The following is a 21,917-nucleotide window of genomic DNA, read 5'->3' as shown; positions in this document are numbered from 1 at the left end:
CTGCTTCTTTCGGACGCGTCCGACATACCGAGAACCGACGAGCGGTTGTTACTGCGCATGCGTTAATCACTAAACCGATACAGTAACAAATGGAAATGGTCATGATTTAACGTCTTATCAACGTATGAGTGTTTAACTCAGTTGCATTAGTTTTTGAAACAACTGATGGAGCGAAAGAAACATTTCAAAATGATGCTTTTTTTTTTGTAAGTTTTTGTAAGTTGATGAAGATTATTTTATTAATTAACTTTATATCTTTAAGACACGTAAAACACCCACGTTTGCACATTAATGCCTGTCCTGGGTGTTTTAGTTGCAAAACTTCAATGTAAGAAACGCATTCAACTAAAGTTATGATCACAAAGAACTTCTCAAATGTGTTAAATTGATTGTATCAATATCTGCCGGCAGCGGCGGGATGAAGGAATTTACGTCATTGTGAATTACGTCATTACGTCAGGACGTAAAAGAACTGGTGAACTGGATTATTGAACTGGTTCATTAAAACGAACTGTCCGAAAGAACCGGTTCGCGGAAAAGAACCGAACTTCCCGTCACCGCTTCAGGAGGTGGTCTGGGACGCGTTTCAGATGAAACTGGACAGGTGTAAATGAATGTGGTTGTTCAAGCCACATACGTCAGCGCTATACTCCTCCCAAACGGAAGTACGTCACTCGCAAGTGACTCACGAGTCGTGCGTCGCGCCAGAAACAAATATGTTTTCGCACCAGCGCTGCTCCGATCTTTCACCCAGGCGTCTCGTTGGGTCTTAAAATGCGCTGCTGCCCCCAGCGAAAATGCAGCAAACAGTAAATGCTGTTTTTTTGTAGCAACCGCACACACCAAAGTGTGTTCCATTACAATTACCCCGGAAATGAGGTAAAATATATTAGCATTTTGGGCGGGAGTAGAAAGATCGGATCGATATCCGATTCACCAAGACGCATTTATGTGGTCTAATGTAAATGGAACAGTTTTAACAAATCAGACAGCTATCGGATCAGAGACAACACGTGACGTGACCAGGGGTAAAAAGGCCCTTTATGACTGTGTTAAGTGTAAAGCTCTGATAATATCAGCATCCGAAAGCCTGCTTGTGTTTTCTTTTTACTCTCTGTTTAAATGTTTGACCGCACATCGTTGAGCTCATCAGCCTCCTGTACAAACCGACACTACAACCAAACGCTTCACAACTAAGCGTAAGCGCTTAAATAAATAAGTGCGCTTTGATTCTGATTTCCTCCCACCTCTCGTTACTAGGAGCTCTTTTTTTCCCCCTTCACTTCAGAGACGAACCCAGACGAGCGACTCGGGTTTGAAGGTTAAATGTCTGGAGAGAGTCGGCTTCCTTCGCGCGTCTCCTCTGATCTCCGCTCTCTGCTTTACAAGGTAACAATCAATCAGTGTAAAAAAACGCTGGATTAAAGAGCGGAGCTCAGACTGAGGAACGCTGCCGTGTTCCGCTGCCTTACATCATCTACACGTACGACATCCTGATAGAAACGTGGGACAACATTCACCACGGGAAGCTTCGGCTCTGAAAACTCAGCTGATTCATTTAGATTCCATTAAATTCGAATCCGTCCGATCTAAAATGATAAATATCTGTGAACCATGAACACTGTCTGTCATTATTACAGCCTTCTGTACAAATTACTACAATTATGACGTTAATGTCTATATACACTCACCGGCCACTTTATTAGGTACACCTGTCCAACTGCTCGTTAACGCAAATTTCTAATCAGCCAATCACATGGCAGCGACTCAATGCATTTAGGCATGTAGACATGGTCAAGACGATCTGCTGCAGTTCAAACCGAGCATCAGAATGGGGAAGAAAGGTGATTTAAGTGACTTTGAACGTGGCATGGTTGTTGGTGCCAGACGGGCTGGTCTGAGTGTTTCAGAAACTGCTGATCTACTGGGATTTTCACACACAACCATCTCTAGGGTTTACAGAGAATGGTCCGAAAAAGAGAAAATATCCAGTGAGGGCAGTTCTGTGGGCGCAAATGCCTTGTTGATGCCAGAGGTCAGAGGAGAATGGCCAGACTGGTTCGAGCTGATAGAAAGGCAACAGTAACTCAAATAACCACTCGTTACAACCGAGGTATGTAGAAGAGCATCTCTGAACACACAACACGTCGAACCTTGAGGCGGATGGGCTACAGCAGCAGAAGACCACACTGGTACTAGTAAGGTGTACCTAATAAAGTGGCCGGTGAGTGTATAATGAGAGTTTCTTTACTTGTACTGTATAAAGGATATAATTACGCCTTAAAGAAGCGGTATGTTACTTTTTACAGCTGCCTCAAAAAACTCCCTGGCATTACAGAACCTTCTCCTGTCCACCTGCTGCTCCTCAAGCGCTCTGTTGAAACCAGGCAAGTCTCATCAACGGCCTTTTACTCAAACAACGATGTGCTGAACAGATCATTTCTGGGCCAGAAAAATGGGCCAGGATGAAGAAACTAGTCCGGTCCAGAGCATCGTGTCGTTTACGAAGTTTAGAAACTTTTACACTTGATGAACTGCAGCTTTATATCTAAAGGAAAGTCTGACATAATAGCGGGAACAGTGTGTCGTGTGAAATGGACTTTAATAGCGAGCGTTTACATTTCATCCTGTGCTGCAGGATTTTTAGTGGATTAACGTTCGGTCGTCCGCATCGTTTCGTTCCAGCGCACCTTTTCTAATAATTACTGCATTTTTAATGTAATGTTTATTAATGCAGTAAATATCATATTGCGATTGATTATACACATCGATGTCGGCACAGCGGACCTGAAAAAAGGAAAAAAATAGCTTTTATACGAACCTGGAGAAAATAAACGGATTCTGAATGAATGACAGACTCTCAATTTGTCTTTCACTTGTCTGGGTCACTTTACATGCTGCCTTACTTCTCTCTGTGCTTGTGTGTGAAACACATCACCTCTCTCTGTCAGCACAATTCCCTCCTCAGTCTCACTGCAGGATCTTACAACAATGACTTCATACCATCAAGTTTAGAGCTAATCACCACCGCAGAGATATCAGCACTCCGCCTTTACTCATCCCCCACTTCCTCATGTTCCCCTTCTCTCTCCATCCGACATGAGCTCAGACAGATGATTAGAGAAGTGAAGAAGAATGGGGGGATGATGAAGAGGATGGAGGAGAGATGGAGGGATGATGGTGAGGGAGGAGAGATGGAGGGATGATGGTGAGGGAGGAGAGATGGAGGGATGATGGTGAGGGAGGAGAGATGGAGGGATGATGGTGAGGGAGGAGAGATGAAGGGATGATGGTGAGGGAGGAGAGATGGAGGGATGATGGTGAGGGAGGAGAGATGGAGGGATGATGGTGAGGGAGGAGAGATGGAGGGATGATGGTGAGGGAGGAGAGATGGAGGGATGATGGTGAGGGAGGAGAGATGGAGGGATGATGCACAGGATGGAGTAGAGATGGAAGGATGATGTTGACGGAAAAGAAATGGAGGGATGATGCTGAGTAGCGAGGAGAGATGGAGGGATGATGGTGAGGGAGGAGATGGAGGGATGATGGTGAGGGAGGAGAGATGGAGGGATGATGGTGAGGGAGGAGAGATGGAGGGATGATGCACAGGATGGAGTAGAGATGGAAGGATGATGTTGACGGAAAAGAAATGGAGGGATGATGCTGAGGGAGGACAGACGTAAGGATGATGGTGAAAAAGTACGATGCAGAGGATGGAGGAGAGATGGAAGGATGATGCTGAGGATGGAGGAGAGATAGAAGGATGATGTTGAGGGAGGAAAGATGGAGGGATGATGATGAGGGAGGAGGGATAATGTTGTGGGAGGAGAGATAGAGGGATAATGGTGAGGGAGGAGAGATGGAGGGATGACGGTGAGGGAGGAGAGATGGAGGGATGATGCACAGGAAGGAGTAGAGATGGAAGGATGATGTTGACGGAGGAAAGATGATGTTGTGGGAGGAGAGATGGAGGGATGATTCTTTGCCCTTCAGCCTAAAGTTTATCACACCCCAAACAGACCTCACACTAAACTCAGCTTTACCTCTGACTGATACGACGCACTGACACTGGAGACTCCTTCCATAAAGCCCACAGTGATACTGTATGAGAAAAAAACACACGTTTATATGGAGCATCTCTGGGAATGAGTTGTTGCTATAGAAACAATGACATGGGAACGAGGGCATTAATACAAGCCTGTGATTTACGGAGCTGCTGTTACAGAAAAATCCGACCAATCACATTCAAGTGTAATGTTATTTCTATTTTGTCACATTCCTGGTCTCAGTGTCTCCTCCTGATGGTAAAAATGCAACAACCCGAGATGAAATCTTCTTCTCTAGAACATGTCGCTTTATTCCACGTGTAGTAATTTAGAGCTCTGAGAGAAGACCAACCCGAACAAACAGCTCTTTCATTCCAAGTGCTTTAGTGCTGAACCGTCGACTGAAAAAGTAATACAGCTGCTGGAAAGAAAACAGGACTCGGTCCAGTGGGAACGGGAGAGAGCCGGAGTGACGGCGAGGAAGAACTCGGATTAAAAGTGTGCCACAGTGGCGGAGGTGTGAAATACGAGGTGTTGTTTGCGTGGAAGACGAGCGACACCCACGGTCTGGCGCTGATGTCCATGAGACTCGTGCTGTGTGAGATGAGACTGCGTGCGGTAAACAAACGCTCCTGGTCACGTGATCGAGGTTTGTAAGTGTGACATGACGAACTGCGGCGAGAACTCGGGGTATAAAAAATAAGGTTATTATGTCTGTGACTGGGGAGGAGGAGGAGGAGGAGGAGGAGGAGGAGGATTGATGCGCAATCTGATCTCCGATGTGTTGTTTGTATTTGTGTTCGTTTTTGCCCGTGATTTGTTTGCGCTCCTTCTTCTTCTTCTTCTTCTTCTTCTCATAATTATCTTCAGTACGTGAAGTCAAACACTGCAATCTCATTCGTTCCCACCGTGTTAATGACTAACATCTGCTACTGACCCAATTAGTGCACTCGTCTATGAATTATGCATTGCTGCCCTAATGGTTTAATTGCTTTTTTACTTGCGTAATTAAAAAAACAACTGCATCGTGTTGGAGAAATTACATTTCCTCTCGTTCAAACAGAACTAAACGAGATCTCGTGAGCAGCGCTTGGGACGTTCCTGTCCCTGAGGTAGCTGCGTGAGACGACAAAGCCGAGACTAAATGTTACTGTGGTCCGAGGCAGGAGTCTTTGACCTATCTTGACAGATGGACTTTCTCTCTCTCTCTCTCTCTCTTTCTCACTGTCGCTCTGTCTGATGGGCAGTCGTGTGTTTAGATGATAGGTCCTGAGGTCGGTGCTCCTGCTCCGACAGCATTATCTGTCTGGCTCTGTGCCAGATCCTGTCCGAGTGACCTTCCAAGCCTGGAGACGAGCCATGTTCCTTTGTTTCCGTGTCCCTCCAACACTTTCCTGGCCACCAGACCCCCTCCTTCTCGTCACCTGCTATCATAAAGTCATAACATCAGCAACTCTACATCCTCCAGTTTTCCATAGTGTCATTGTTCCTCGAGAGAGAGAGAGAGAGAGAGAGAGAGAGAGATTTTTGGAGCAGGTCAGGGCTCATGGGGGTTTCAGAGCTGCATGGCCCAGTCAGCAGTCAGCAGTCAGCAGTCTTTGTGGCGCTTTGCCATCGGACCGGTTGCTCTGGAGGACATGTAATGAACGAGGTGTTATGAATGTTCACTTTCCAGCCAGGAAAGTTCTACAAAGTCCTCCTTGCTCATCGTTCAGGTGACATTCTTCACGCCAGAGTAATGAAACGTCAAAGACAATGAAAACTGATCAGCTGCAAGGAACCCATACAGATCATTACTGCATAGAGAATATACAAACTCCACAGCGAACCCATGTGAACCCAACAGAAGACTTGGTGCTTCATTCTGATTATTTATTTATTATTTTATTTATTATTTATCATTAAATATTTTTTTTTACCATAGTAGTAAATTAAAATCATTTAAACGTCCAAAGAGGGGGGTCACGGTGGCTTAGTGGTTAGCACGTTCGCCTCACACCTCCAGGGTTGGGGGTTCGATTCCCGCCTCCGCCTTGTGTGTGTGGAGTTTGCATGTTCTCCCTGTGCCTCGGGGGTTTCCTCCGGGTACTCCGGTTTCCTCCCCCGGTCCAAAGACATGCATGGTAGGTTGATTGGCATCTCTGGAAAATTGTCTGTAGTGTGTGATTGCGTGAGTGAATGAGAGTGTGTGTGTGTGTGTGCCCTGTGATGGGTTGGCACTCCGTCCAGGGTGTATCCTGCCTTGATGCCCGATGACGCCTGAGATAGGCACAGGCTCCCCGTGACCCGAGGTAGTTCGGATAAGCGGTAGAAAATGAATGAATGAATGAAAGAATGAATAAACGTTCAAAGAAAATCAGCGTCCAGAAAGTCACCTCTGATCAAAACTCAGCTCTGGTCTTAGCAGCTTTTGGTAAAAGACTTTTGTTTGGTATGAAACCTTCTTTATTGGTTTGGTGTTTGTGAATATTGGCAGCGAGCGCCGTGCTCACTGCAGTCTCCAACACTGCGCCCTGTCAGTCACCTTGTCCGTGAGTCTGATTAGTTGTGGATTTATGCTCATGTTCGGAGTCACTGAGCGTTAAGTAAAGACGTAACGTGAACAGCGGATGTACACCTGAGACAACACGGGGCCAGGTAATTAAACATTGATCCTAATGATGGACGGCGTGTGGGAAGGTAATGAGGTCACGGTGTTGGGTGAAAGCTTTGTTCACGTCCGGTGATGTCATGATCTTATCAACTCCACCGACAGCAGCGGTTTGTTTTTTCAGGCGGAATCTGACTGCCAATAAACAACTCCTAATACGTGAGGATTCTGTAGTCACAACGTCTCGCACCGAGGCTTGTGGAATGGATTAAATCGTGTCTAATGACTGATGTGCTGAAGATGTTGTAACAGCTCCAGGTAAAGATGTATCTTCAGGACAGAGGAGTGTAAACCTTCACACACTCAGGACGACGATAAATGATAAATGAGGCCTGGTGTCTTGAGAGAACATTCATTCATTCATCTTCTACCGCTTTATCCGAACTACCTCGGGTCACGGGGAGCCTGTGCCTATCTCAGGCGTCATCGGGCATCAAGGCAGGATACACCCTGGACGGAGTGCCAACCCATCACAGGGCACACACACACACTCTCATTCACTCACACAATCACACACTACGGACAATTTTCCAGAGATGCCAATCAACCTACCATGCATGTCTTTGGACCGGGGGAGGAAACCGGAGTACCCGGAGAAAACCCCCGAGGCACGGGGAGAACATGCAAACTCCACACACACAAGGTGGAGGTGGGAATCGAACCCCCAAACCTGGAGGTGTGAGGCGAACGTGCTAACCACTAAGCCATCGTGCCCTCCTCTTGAGAGAACAAAAAAAAAAAAAAAAGCTGTGACGCTCGACTGGATTTAATTTCATTCGGTGCGAGTGATTGAGGTTCGTACTCTTTCTTCTGCTCTTTCGTCAGGCCTGACGAGTCCTCCCTCCACCCCTCGCTCCGATCGATCGTTTCCAGCTCAGATTAAGAGTGCAAAGCAATTACACTTTAAATTTTCAAGCTTTTCTGCAGGCGTTAATTTACAGTGCCGGCGGTCGGGGATCGATACATCAGCACCGCTTCCCCTGTAAGGTCTCTCTACAGCTCTGCACACCTCCTCTTTACATCACTGTCCTCCTGAGCGACGGAGTAAAGAATTAACTTGCCACTACTGCTTTGCGCCCCTGAGGAGCTCCGACGACTTTGTCTCATCTTTATTTGAACCCGAAGCCTGAGTTTTTATTCTTTTTCTCCTTCCCTTATCTCTCGCTCTCCGACCCGTGCTGAGAAAAGTTCCTTTAATGAGCTGATTGATTCTGTAAAATCTTCGCAGTTATGGAGACGGAACGCTTTTAAAGGGGGAGATGATGTTGTTTAATGGCTCCGTGTGGCGCTGAAGGTCAGCGGTGGTGTCACTGCGCTTTACTGAAGCTGCAGAGTAATTAATGAAGGTTTGGAGAGCGAAGCCCTGCCCTGGATCTCCTTTCGGAGACCCGAGTCTGGCCTGAACGTCGTTATTCTGCATTAATCTCCGCTGGTTCTGGCAGCTGGAGCTTGATAAGCCGCTCGTTCGGTGACACTGGACTCTCCATCAGCACGGCATCACAGCCGCCTACGACTAATGAGCACGCTCAGAACAGCCTTCGCCTCTGTGCAGTGTGTGTGTGTGTGGGTGTGTGTGAAACATCACATGATCTGAGAGCCATTGCGCTGGCTCATTAGGACAAGTGTCTCGTCCGTTTGATTACACTCACTGAACATCTAATCTCTCTAATAAACAAAGAGGTCGTGAGCTGAATATGGATCAGCTGAATGATGTGGAGATCTCCGTGTGATCCACATGATCGTTTACATAATGAGTACAGGAATGTGGACACGCTGTGAAAACGTAAGGGAAAGCGAAGGAGACGGAAAGCGAAGGAGACGGAAAGCGAGGGAGGCGGAAAGCGAGGGAAAGGGAAAATGAGGGAGAGGGAAAGTGAGGGAGAGGGAGAGCGAGGGAGAGGGAAAGCGAGGGAGAGGTAAAGTGAGGGAGAGGGAGAGCGAGGGAGAGGGAAAGCGAGGGACAGCGAAAGCGAGGGACAGCGAAAGCGAGGGAGAGGTAAAGTGAGGGAGAGTTTAAATGAGGGAGAGGTAAAGTGAGGGAGAGTTTAAGCGAGGGAGAGTTTAAATGAGGGAGAGGTAAAGCGAGGGAAAGACGGAGAGAAATATGTTAATGAAATGAAAGGCTGGAGTAAGTGCAGTACTCAAATCACTGATTCACTTCTTTTTCTTACTGTTTAATTACAAAAAACCTTTTGCATACACACACATATACACCACACACACACCACACACACACACACACACACAGGGTTTGATTTGTTTTGATTAGCCCTATATAGCGTGATGGCTGTTCTCTTGAAATAATACACCGTGTGCCATTGTGAACATACGTGCGGAAGTGTGTGTGTATGTGGTGTGTGTGTGTGTGTATGTAGTGTGTGTGTGTATGTAGTGTGTGTTCCCTACGGAGGTTTGTCTAATGCACCATGACAACCCGCCATGATCTCCATTAAAGGCCTCAAGCTAACCAGAAGGACTCAGTCTACAGCCCTGACGGGGTGTGTGTGTGTGTGTGTGTGTGTGTGTGTGTGTGTGTGTGAGAGAGTGTGTGAGTGTGAGTGTGAGTGTGAGTGTGCATGTGTGTGTGTGCGTGTGCATGTGTGTGAGTGTGTGTGAGTGTGTGTGCGTGTGTGTGCGTGTGTGTGAGAGAGTGTGTGTGTGTGTGTGTGAGTGTGAGTGTGTGTGTGTGAGCGTATGTACATGTTTTTACAAGAGAAAGAGAGACATTTTTGTGTAAAAGCTGCAGAAAGGCAAAGAAACTCACTGGAAGATCCTCAGAAGGATATTAAGATGAACATGTCTGTGGATTTTGCAAATTTCCTATAGTCTCCCTTCAGTATTAGGCATGCCTATTCATGACGTTTTAGTGTGTGTGTGTGTGTGTGTGTGTGAGAGAGAGAGAGAGAGAGAGAGATAACGATGAGATGAGATGAGATGAGATGGAGAGTGTTTCACCAGCATCCTCTGCACTGAGCCTCTTGTTGGTCTTGACAGAACTGGGACATGCTTGCGAGTGTCAAAGCTAATCACCGAGCCATAGCAAAGAAAATATGACGCTTACACACACACACACACACACACACACACACACACACACACACTGAGTCACACAACACTATCAGTCCCTCTGTCTGACACGGGGGAGAACATCTACTTCACTAATTCTGTGTGTTTCTGCACTTAATCCCCCTGCGTTAGCACTGCTGTGTGGAGGAGAAAGAGCCTGTGTGTGTGTGTGTGTGTGTGAGTGAGAGAGAGAGAGAGAGAGAGAGAGAGAGAGAGGGAGAGAGAGAGAGAGAGAGGGAGAGATGATAAAAAGGGTGTGAATTCAGCAGGAAGTTTGTCTTTAAAAGACTTTTTGGAAGTCAAGGGACAGCAGGATGTGCACTGTCCAAATTTAGCATCTCTCACAAGTGTGTGTGTGTGTGTGTGTGTGTGTGTGTGTGTGTGTGTGTGTGTGTGTGTGAACTCTGTCCAAGGCCCCTGACAGCTTTTAGTAGGACGACACTATTGTCGGTGTGTCTGTAGTCTGTGTGTATGTGAGAGATAATGAGCGAGAGTGTGTGTGTGTGTGTGTGTGTGTGTGTGTGTGTGTGTCTGTGTGTTTTAGAACAGTGATGGCAGCGAGTGTGTTTAAGGCAGATCCTGCAGTCTCTCCCTGGAGTGTGTGTCAGGCTGGTGAGACAGGGTCGTTATTCATAACAGTAGTATTAATAACTCCAGGAGCTGCATATAGGACACAGTGACACACACACACACACACACACACGTTATCACAACTATATCATAGTTAAAGCATTTACATTCTGAACAACTAAACAATCTATCTGAGTTATTTCTAGTACACTAGTTCCTAATTTTTTGGCCATGTGGACATTAACACTGGGTTTTATTCACAATGATTTCAATCCAACCGTCATTTATTATACTATACACTGTTATAGAACACACACACACACACACACACACACACACACACATACAAACACAGCATATAAAACACACACACAGCAAATAAAACACACACACACACACACACACACACACACATACAAACACAGCACATAAAACACACAAAACACACACAGCACATAAAACACACACACATCACATAAAATCACACACACACACAACACACACATCACATAAACACACACATAAAACACACACACACACACACACACATATCACATAGAACAGACCTCACATAAAACACACACACATCACATAAAACACACACATCACATCACATAAAACACACACACACATCACACACACACCACATAAAACACATACACATCACACACACACATCACATAAAACACACACACACATCACACACACACACACACACATACAAACACAGCACATAAAACACACAAAACACACACACAGCACATAAAACACACACACACACATCACATAGAACAGACCTCACATAAAACACACATACATCACATAAAACACACACATCACACACACACACACACATCACACACACACATCACATAAAACACACACATCACATAAAACACACACACCTCACATAAAACACACACACATCACATAAAACACACACACATCACATAAAACACACACACACACCACACACACACATCACATAAAACACACACACATCACATAAAACACACACATCACATAAAACACACACACACACCACACACACACATCACATAAAACACACACACATCACATAAACTGTTTCTGATTCTGCTGATTCTTTTAAAAAGCAACTGAAGACACTCTTATTTAGACAAGCTTTTAGTTGACTGGGCTTTTATGGTCAATCACAATCACACACACACAGATGATTAATGATAATGGTTTCATTTAAGTTTACTGCAGCAGTAGCCCTGTGCACACTGACACACACACACATACACACACACACACACACACACACACACACACACACACACACACAATGGTTACTAATCTCAGCTTCCAGTTATTATGTAAAAATCCTGATTTAACTCTCTCACACACACACACACACACACACACACACACACACACACACACACACGAAAACACACACACACACCTGTCAGAGATTAAATCAACACCTTTAGGCCAATCAGAGCTGAGACTTCAGCAGTAAACCTCCTCATGCACAGACTTGGTGTTTGAGCTCCACACAGTTAAAATAAACGAGTCGCTGTAATGAATGAATTCAGTTCAGTTTAATGACCAGTGCGGCGTTTTAAAATAAAGCTGCAGCTCTCACACCCGAGCTTTTAGATGATGTTCAGGATTTAACATGTGACCTGTAGTGATGACTGTGTAGCTGGAGTGTGTGTGTGTGTGTGAGTTCAGTTACAGGGGCAGAACAGCACACACTCGGGGAGCTCTTACAACTCAGGAGGGAGAGTTTTATATTCAACACACACAAAGGAGATCAAGAGCCTGGCAGAATTAATGCTTTTGTCTCGTGTCGCCTTCAAAATTCAACAGAATCTTTAGACCTATTACTCGCTTTAATATTTTTCCAGCCACAGGCTTTGGAGTATTTTTTCCTGCACACACACACACACACACACACACACACAGTTTTTGTTTGCTGGCTTGTGGGTTCAGTAAAGGTTAACTTTATTTTCCGAGGTCTCGGTGGGCCACTGGCATTTGCATGAGATTTGAATAAACGGTTTAAAATAGCACAGCGGTGACGACTCGTCTCCACATCAGCAAATTTACTGCACACGCAACACAGACGTCTGGCTCTCAACACGGTTCAGTCAGGAGCGCACCTAACACGGTGTTTACGGTAGGAGAGATGGTCCAGCTCTTACGCAGGCTTCATAACTGTTCAGCTGCAAACTCTAATCCCTCGCAAATCATTCACTCACTCATTTTCTATCCGAACATCTCAGGTGTCATCAGGCATCAAGGCAGGATACACCCTGGACGGAGTGCCAACCCATCACAGGGCACACACACACACTCTCATTCACTCACACACACTACGGAGAATTTTTCCAGAGATGCCAATCAACCTACCATGCATGTCTTTGGACCGGGGGAAGAAACCGGAGTACCCGGAGGAAACCCCCGAGGCACGGGGAGAACATGCAAACTCCACACACACAAGGTGGAGGTGGGAATCGAACCCACAACCCTGGAGGTGTGAGGCGAACAGGATCTTTGCAAACCAGACAACTGAAATACAACCCCTAAGTGTTAAACAGACAGTTCAGTGTAACGGAGATGGGACGCAATTAACGCTTACGGAATGTCGGAATTGATTTAGTCACAAAAATCAATAAATATATTAATAATAAATGAACATTAACATAAAACCTGTTAAGAAGAACGAATCAGAGCCAGAATCCAGAAACAGAATTTGTATTGAATTAGGAACGTTTCCATAGGAACGAGTCTCCAGTGCCAGCTCTGTGGAAATGAGGTTACTTTCTCTGTGAATGACGTATTTTTGTTCGCGTCAAGACGAAGTCAGGCAGCAACATTAAATGCAACTATAAACGGATAAAAAGCGTAATTATTTAATCGGTAATAATTGTTGCCCAGGGATAAGATGCCTAATTGGATGTTTAATGGTTGTAGCTTTCAGAATGGAGAAACAGGAAGTGATGTCATAGCTCTTACCGTCCACGCAGGAGGGCTTGTTGCGTGTCGTTCCTGCCACTTTTCCCGGCAGACACGAGCACTTGACCGTCTGAGAGCGTTCCTCAATGCGGTTCTTATTGCAGCACCGATGAGCTGCGATCACCTCACACGTCCCGCCCTCTACACACACACACACACACACACACACACACACAAAGATCAGTACACAGATCAGAAACACACAGTGTTTGTTATTTCTCTGGAAGAGTGTGGGATTGATACCGGGTCATGTGACATGAAGAAGCTTCTGTTAAAATGTCTGAATTAAATATTAAATATTCACTGAAAATAGACATACACAGTAACGTTTGTATTTATTTGTTAATTTTAATTGAATTTATTTTAGATATTTTTTTTAAATATGTAACATAATCAGATATGATGCCTCAGTGAACCATAACATTAAAAATAAAATGTAAACCTTTAATTTATTTATTTTTTTTTAAACCAGTAAAGACAGATGATACATTCGGTTTGTCTCCTCGGTTAGTTTTGTCTTTTTATTTCCTCCGTAAACCTCCATGCGCGTTCCGACCCCTCTGTTGTCGTCGATGCCGACGTCGTGTTTCATATCTAAAGGGTTTGAACCGGTTTTGTCAGTAAGTCGAGTCACAATGCACAGAAATGGGATTAAACGGAAAGCAGGACTCGAGAACACAGTATCTGTGTCATGCCTTTGGGAGGTTAACCTTAAAATGCTGACATTTTTACGTACTTAAAATGAAATGTAATAATAAAAGCCTAATTTATTAAGTAGAGTCCTTTATTAGTAACAAAGTGCTTTGGATCACATCGATCTGACACACACAGGAAGTGCAGGATGAACAGCGTGACTCAAAAAGCCTGCAGCAAAACTGAAATAATGACAGGAACGCCTGAAGGAGGAAGAGAGGAAGAGATTTTATATATATATATATATATATATATATATATATATATATATATATATATATAGATATATATATAAAACAATAAAAAAAGAGCGACAGACCAGAGGTAGAAGGTAATGAAAGGAGATTTGGTGCGTCTTTGTTTTTCAGCTGATGTGTAGTGAACCTCAGCCAAACCAACATGTTTGTGTTTGTTCTTCTGAGATCAGGGAAACTTTTCCCTTCACCGCCATCCAACAGGTGGACGCTAAGCTCCTGCAGCATCCGTGCACCGAACACACGACTAATGAGATCCACGCATCATCGTTAACGCACTCGGTGTTCCAGGTCAGGTCATCTTTCCACCGTAAATAAATAAAGAGGACGCGGGTGGAAAGGAGGCTTTAACGCAGCTGTTTCTGGACATCTGGTGGCCCTACAGTATGAAACATCTTCGACCTTCCAGCGATCGTTATCAGGCGTAAGAACGAGCACAAGACACTAGACTGTAGCTTCACTCTAGACTAGCCTTTTAGCTAGCCACATCGCTTCGTGATCGCTGCTGTTATGTTAACGACCTAATTTAGTTTCGTTTAGTTCCAGTTTCTATTCTTCTCGCTCCATCACTGACTGAGACGTGAACCTTTTTCTTTTTTTAAAATAATATTTTTATAGGTTTTATAACAGTAAGAAAGAAACAAAAAGAGAAAACGAAGGTGGCCACATGACTTAAATGAAGTAAGTCATTGCTAAATAAAGTACAAAGGAGAAAGACAGATCACAGAAAGGGGATAGAAATCAACAGAAGAACAATAATGTCGCACGTACTGTATAAATCTAAGGGCCTTTTTACACCCGGTCACTTCACGTGTTTTCTCTGATCCGATAGCTATCTGATTTGTTAAAACTGTTCCATTTACATTAGGTCACATAAATGCGTCTCGGCGAATCGGATATCGATCCGATCTTTCTACTCCCGCCCAAAATGCTAATATATTTTACCTCATTTCCGGGGTAATTGAAACGGAGCACGCTTTGGTGTGTGCGGTTTTCAGAGCGCGATCAAAAAGAAGATGAAAAAACTGGTTACGATGTTTATGCTACAAAAAACAGCGTTTACTGTTTGCTGCATTTTCGCTGGCGGCAGCAGCGCATTTTAAGACCCGACGAGACGCCTGGGTGAAAGTTCACCTGCGAGTGACGTACTTCCGTTTGGGAGGAGTATAGCGCTGACGTATGTGGCTTGAACAACCACATTCATTTACACCTGTCCAGTTTCATCTCCTGAAGTGGTTTGTACCATCGGATTTATATCCGTCTCCAAAACGTTTCGGAGGGCATTTAGACCTGGTCTTTTTACCGTCGGATAGCTATCGGCTAACAAAAAACGCATGAAGTGATCAGGTGTAAAAAGCCTCATAATATTGGAATCCACTGTCATGTAAATGCTGGAGCTACGAACCCCAGACTTTGGTCATTTTTTGCTTGGTTAAACCGTATTTCCTCACGCTGTAAGACAGACACCGTCTCCTCAAGCCGTCTCTGAAAACATGGGATATCAGTAGACTTCATCTCCCTCAGTATAATTCTCTTGGACCTTTCTTGGAAAGTTCTATCACTCAAAGCGGGCGATGATTCTTACAAATGGGAGAATATACAGTAGAGAGGGCTGCGTGTCGTGATAGCAAGATATTTCTTCATTTGCTTCAGTATCCTCAAAGAGCAACAAAATTATTAGTAATGTTCTTTAAGGGAACATTCAGTAGTATTAGAACATTCAAGTAGTAAAGCTGAGAGAGGGAGAGGGAGAGAGGGACAGAGGGAGAGAGAGAGAGGGAGAGAGAGAGAGAGAGAGAGAGAGAGGGAGAGAGAGAGAGAGAGGGAGAGAGAGAGAGAGGGGGAGAGGGAGAGAGAGAGAGAGAGAGAGAGTGAGAGAGAGAGAGGGGGAGAGGGAGAGAGAGAGAGAGAGAGAGGGAGAGAGAGAGAGAGAGAGAGGGAGAGAGAGAGAGAGGGAGAGAGAGAGAGAGGGGGAGAGGGAGAGAGAGAGAGAGAGAGGGAGAGAGAGAGAGAGAGAGGGAGAGAGAGAGAGAGAGAGGGAGAGAGAGCGAGAGGGAGAGAGAGAACTCCTGTTTATAGAATAAGACTCCAGCTATATCCAGCTAAAGGAATCCACTGCAGTCCCACCAACACTGGGGCGAGTCACAACACAGATACAGTACAGCTCTTGTGTTTGCCGCCCAATAATAATGTTGAAAAAAAACCACCATTACGAGCCCTGCGTTTAAGCCGAGAAAATCCAGAAGCTCCGAGCGTCCGTCTCTGCCCCAGCGTCAGTGATTACGCTTGAGGAAATCGAAGCTTTGTTATTTTGAACGTAGTCCAATGTTACTCCAGCTCGTCCCCCGAGAGACCGTGTGTGTGGGTCAGAGGTTTTGTTTGCAATCTCTCACCGTTGTACCTGATTCAGCTCATTAAACTCAGCTGAAGAAGATTCTGCCTTGATCAGCCGAGTGGGTGTTTTTTAGCAGACGGGAAAGAAAAAAAATCAGTTGAACTCGGATCGGTCCCTTGCGGATCGGCCCGGGGATGACTGGGTGAGTTTAACAGCCAATTAAATGCACAGAAATGGAGTAATAATGTGCGGTGGGGCAGCGGTGCAACGTGAGGCGAGTCTGAGTCGCTTGAAATTCCCAGCGCAGGAGTGTGAACTCACACTGACTAAATCATACTATACAGCTAGATTATGTATATAAATTAATATATGTGCTGCAAATCTGCATGGATGGGTGTGGTCTGTTGGATGACTCCGCCCACATCCACAGTGCACGAGAGTTCAACCCAGCAGCTTCAGCTCCAAACTCCACTGTGAAGACTCGCTGAAGCCGATGGTTCGTTTGGTGATGCCTGGTTCACATTCATCTTATTACATAACACATGTCCGGAGTTATTCAGGTGTTTTGTGTCAGTGTTCAGCATTCAGCAGCCTACGGTTCTGAGATCTGGTGCAAGGTGTATATTAAAATGTAAAGAAATGTATATAATATATAATATTGTGATGTCATCTATTTATAGCCAGATCTCTGGAACAGATGAATATAAATGTGATGCTCATTTACACGTCGTTTACATATTCATCAGGATTAAGCGGCTCGTACAGGATGCGGCGTGACTGCAAGCCGAGACAGCTTTCAGGTTGAACTCTTACAGCGGATTATAAACACCACCTCGATGGCTGCTCGTTTGAGCAGATACGGCTGGAGTCAAAGTCCCAGAGTCCTGACAGACAATCAGCTGCAGAAAACAGGTCGATTCTCACTGCCGCCTGCTTCAGAACAATCCTAACTGCTGCGAGAAAAATAAAACAAGATGTCGGGACAGAGTCCTACAGAATCCATCGCATTACTGATATAATCCTTTCACAAGCCGCTTGTATAACGTCCGTCGTAGAACAATGTGAAGCGGACAATTTTTGTTTTTGCTGTTGTTTAAAAATTTTCTTTTGGAAAGCTCTTTTTTCATCTGAAAATGTTTCCCTAATAATCTAATTACTCACTCACTCATTTTCTACCACTTATCTGAACTACCTCGGGTCACGGGGAGTCTGTGCCTATCTCAGGCGTCATTGGGCATCAAGGCAGGATACACCCTGGACAGAGTGCCAACCCATCACAGGGCACTCACACGACATTTTTTTCCAGAGATGCCAATCAGCCTACCATGCATGTCTTTGGACCAGGGGAGGAAACCGGAGTACCCAGAGGAAACCCCCAAGGCACAGGGAGAACATGCAAACTCCATACACACAAGGTGGAGGTGGGAACTGAGCCCCCAACCCTGGAGGTGTGAGACGAACGTGCTAACCGCTAAGCCGCTAAGCCACCGTGCCTCCCCTAATCTAATTAACTGATGTTAAATATATATGTCTCTAATGTGAACTTAGTAACTTTACAGTCAGCAAAAAGTGAAGGAGCGTCTATTAAAATGCTGACCAGTTAATATCAGAGTTAAAAACACCTCTGAAATTGTCAGTCATTCAAGATTCATGTTGTTTGGCAAATGGGACGTTATATAGTGCTGAACTTAAATGGAGAGTCTTAAATGAATCGTATTGTTCAAATAGTTCACTCAAATCTCGTGTGAACTCGGCTTGTTTGAGATACTAAGATGCTAAGATGCAGACATTATGAGCAGGAAGGCAGCAAAGTGTCTCTTAAAAAATCATGGCATTGTGTGTAGATGATGTCGAAGTCAAAAGTGTAGTTCGAAGGCTCTGGTGGCTCAGCGGGTAAGACGGCAGGTACGTGTGCACCTTAGTGAGGTCTCCCAGGTTCAAGGCTTGCTTTGGGTGTTGCTGTGTGCTTTTATTAGAAGCACATGTTAGTGTAGTGATAATGTGAAAATAAAAGATAAAGCGCTAAAAAAAACACGTCACACAGAAGCGAGTGGCGGCTCAGCGGGCTAACATGCTGGTATGTGTGTATCTGATGCTCTGGGTTCAAGGCTGGAACCTGGGGATGTGTTTTCTTTCTACACGTCAATAGGTGTTATCAGGTAAAAGATAAACCCCCTAAAAAAAAGCCATGTAGTCAGAAAGCACTGGTGGCTCAGTGGGCTAGAGGTGAGGTCTGGGGCTGATACCCCTGTGAGTGCACAGGATTGAGACCCCTCTGGGGAGCTGAAGGTGCTGGAACCCAGTGGGGCACTAAATCTGGCGAAGAGAGAAAGAAGAGTGAAAGCCAGTATGTCCCACCTGGGGCTCTGGGAGAGGTGGAACAGGGGGTTATGCTACTCTGGGATGTGCCATGTTTAATATATTGCTTTACTTTTATATTATTTATACTTACTATTCCTATATATTTCTTCTTTCATTAATTTATCTTTTTATTTATTTCCCTATTTGCTTTCATTTTATATTTATTTGCTATTCCTATATATTTATTTATAATTGCTTTCATTTATTTATCAATTTATTATTTTTTTTTTATACTTTTACTCTTTTCTTACATTTTGTTTTGGTTACAATTATTTACATACTAATTATTTATTACACACATTCATGAATGAATAATTATTTATTACTAATAATTATTTACTTTCCATACATGTTAGTTAGTTACTTTACTAGTAACTTTTTTTTACTAAGAAAGTAAAGATACGTTTAAATAAGAAAATTCAGATCTTCAATTCATCTTTTAACACTATGTGGATTTGAACCTTGAACGTTTGGACCACTCACATACACCTGACTTAACCCACGGAGCCATGGATGCCACAGGGACACCCTTTTTTTTGCACATTTGTCATTCGAAAGCCTGACCTTGTGTTAGTTTATTAAAACAGACAACACAAGTCTTGAACCAAGGACCTCAGGATTGAGAACCCAAGTCTTTACCACAACACCACAGAGGCTTTTAGTTCTTCCCTGAATTAATCTATTCACTCTTTTGATTTTTACATTGAAGATTTAATTCATTCATCTTCTACCGCTTATCCGAACTACCTCGGGTCACGGGGAGCCTGTGCCTATCTCAGGCGTCATCGGGCATCAAGGCAGGATACACCCTGGACGGAGTGCCAACCCATCGCAGGGCGACGATTTAATTCATTAATTAATTAATAAATATATATTTGCTTTCATTCATTTTTAATTTTTTTATACTCATTTATTACTCTTTTCTTTACGTTTTTTTTTTGGCTAAATTAATTGTTTTTTTTAATTATTTACACACGTAATTAACCTTCCAACCTGCATTTACCTTCCATACATGCCAAGCTACTTACTTACTTACTTTACTAGTTAGTTATTTACTAAGAAAGTAAAGATACTTGTAAATGTTCCATGATGGACTGTGGACTTGATCGTAACACCCTGAGGGTCTCGGACCGAAGGGACTGCATTCAGGGACTGATGAAAGACTCAGTCCACAGACTCGAGGACTTCGGGACTGGACGACGTCAAACTAACACGATTTGTTTATCATCACAACAACAAGATGGTCAAACAGTGTAAAGTTTACACCTCCACGTTGTGTCTGTTACGTATGTATTTTTGCTCTTGACGTCCCTGTCGTGTAAAGACTAACACACTTGGAGCTGTGCTGTTGTAGGAAATTAACGATGAAGTCGTCTTATTCTTTTATATATACAGTAAACATCACTTCCACATCAAGTCCACAACATTTTACCAACCAGCTAAACTCTGTATTAATGAAACTCCGAGTAACTGATGCTTACGTTACATAAAACCTCTTATTCACTACTTTTGAAATGAACAACACAAACCTGTGTTATGTGAAGCTCCTGTTTACAGACTGTAAACCTGAGGTAAAAGTCTGCTCACAGGAAACGTCACCGTGGCAACAACCGCACACGTTTATTGTCAAACCTGCTGCCGCGGAAAACGAAACATTACCTTTAAGCCGCTGTGAACTAAAGCACACAAAACTGACGAGTCTGGTTTTTTTTACACTCGGCTGTGACTAAACTCTCGAGCCTCTGGCCGGTGAAGCCATGAGCTTATCTTCTTCGTCATCATCTCCCTCTAGTCACAGCCATAATGTGTGCAGAGCAGAAGAGAAAAAGCGTGTGACTGGCAATTAATGAGCGTCTCCACTCACAACTCAGAGGTTTTCACACTCCAGCAGCGGCCATTATGGTGTAACATATTGTGGAGGCATCGGCCGCGGCAGTGGGAATGAGCTGGGAAAATTACAACGCTGTTGGCCAAGAAAGTCAACTCTGTTTATTATTTTTACAACTTTCTGGCACAGGCTCACGGAAAAAAAAGGTGCAATTTAAATGAAATTTTGGATTTATTCTCCCTCTCTTCAAACCTTGGCTCCGCTAGAACCCCGTCGCTTTGCTTAATTGGTACATGCCTGGATTCTTCATTTTAATTGGCACACTTATTTTTTTACGGTGCAGCCTGAGCCTGTTTAAACCAACACATAAATCCAGGCAAACAGCCATTGATCACACGGCAGCTCGCGATAATAGAACCGAAAACCTTTCTGTCGTTTGAAGTGGAAGGAAAAGTAAATGATGCCTTCTCTTCTTTTCCTCCGGCACGCAAACGTTTCTTCTGATTTGTGGGCTGGAGACGGAGACGAGCCGTTGAGCGCGACTTTATTTCGATACGTCGTGAGAGATGGCGTTTTCCTCCGACCGAAGTCTGAAGGGTAAAAACCGTGCGTCAGGAGTGACGGCTGCTGTGGGATCAGGTGCGATTTTCTTCCTTCACTGATCTGATCTGATCTGAAAGCAGAAGCTCAGCTAAAACGAAGAGCGTTTTCCGTTCCATTAATCTTCTCTGTTTTACCCGAAGCGACGAACCCGAGCATTAAGAGGAAATTAGAAGAGCTGAATAAATGAATTTAACTTCAGCATCAGAGTGAAAGTGGAGCAAACGTGTACAGTACGTGTGGTGAAGTGACTGATGTACCGGTGTGTTTATTTCACCATAAATACACTTCAGACTGCTGAAGATTTCTGGAACTTTCTTGGAAAGGTTTATCAGGGTTTGAGGGTTAACCTGTGAGCTGTTAACCTGTGAGCTGAGCTGCATTTCTACCAGGCATTAAAGAAGCAGTGCTCAGTTTAAGGTTCTCGCGCTCATGGAATATTACGGTTTATCCGTTTTTAATTAGATTAGAGACAATTATTTGACACCTTCTGACAGGAAAATAAATTCAAATGCACGTGTCACGG

The 21,917-nt window shown here is 44.2% G+C and overlaps 1 protein-coding gene across 1 annotated transcript in view; it reads right to left on the bottom strand.

Moving 5' to 3' along the window:
- Positions 1–21,917, bottom strand: part of LOC132838403 (chemokine-like protein TAFA-1) — a 160,639-nt gene that overhangs the window by 6,243 nt on the left and 132,479 nt on the right. The window contains exon 3 of the mRNA XM_060858706.1: positions 13,321–13,461. Within this exon, the coding sequence (XP_060714689.1) occupies positions 13,321–13,461 (141 nt within the window). The remainder of the gene's footprint in view (positions 1–13,320; positions 13,462–21,917) is intronic.

Source organism: Tachysurus vachellii, chromosome 22 (genome assembly GCF_030014155.1).
Source record: "Tachysurus vachellii isolate PV-2020 chromosome 22, HZAU_Pvac_v1, whole genome shotgun sequence".
In the NCBI taxonomy this organism is placed as follows: domain Eukaryota; kingdom Metazoa; phylum Chordata; class Actinopteri; order Siluriformes; family Bagridae; genus Tachysurus; species Tachysurus vachellii.
The sequence above is the reverse complement of the archived record's forward strand: the minus strand, read 5'-3'. Positions and strand labels throughout refer to the sequence as shown.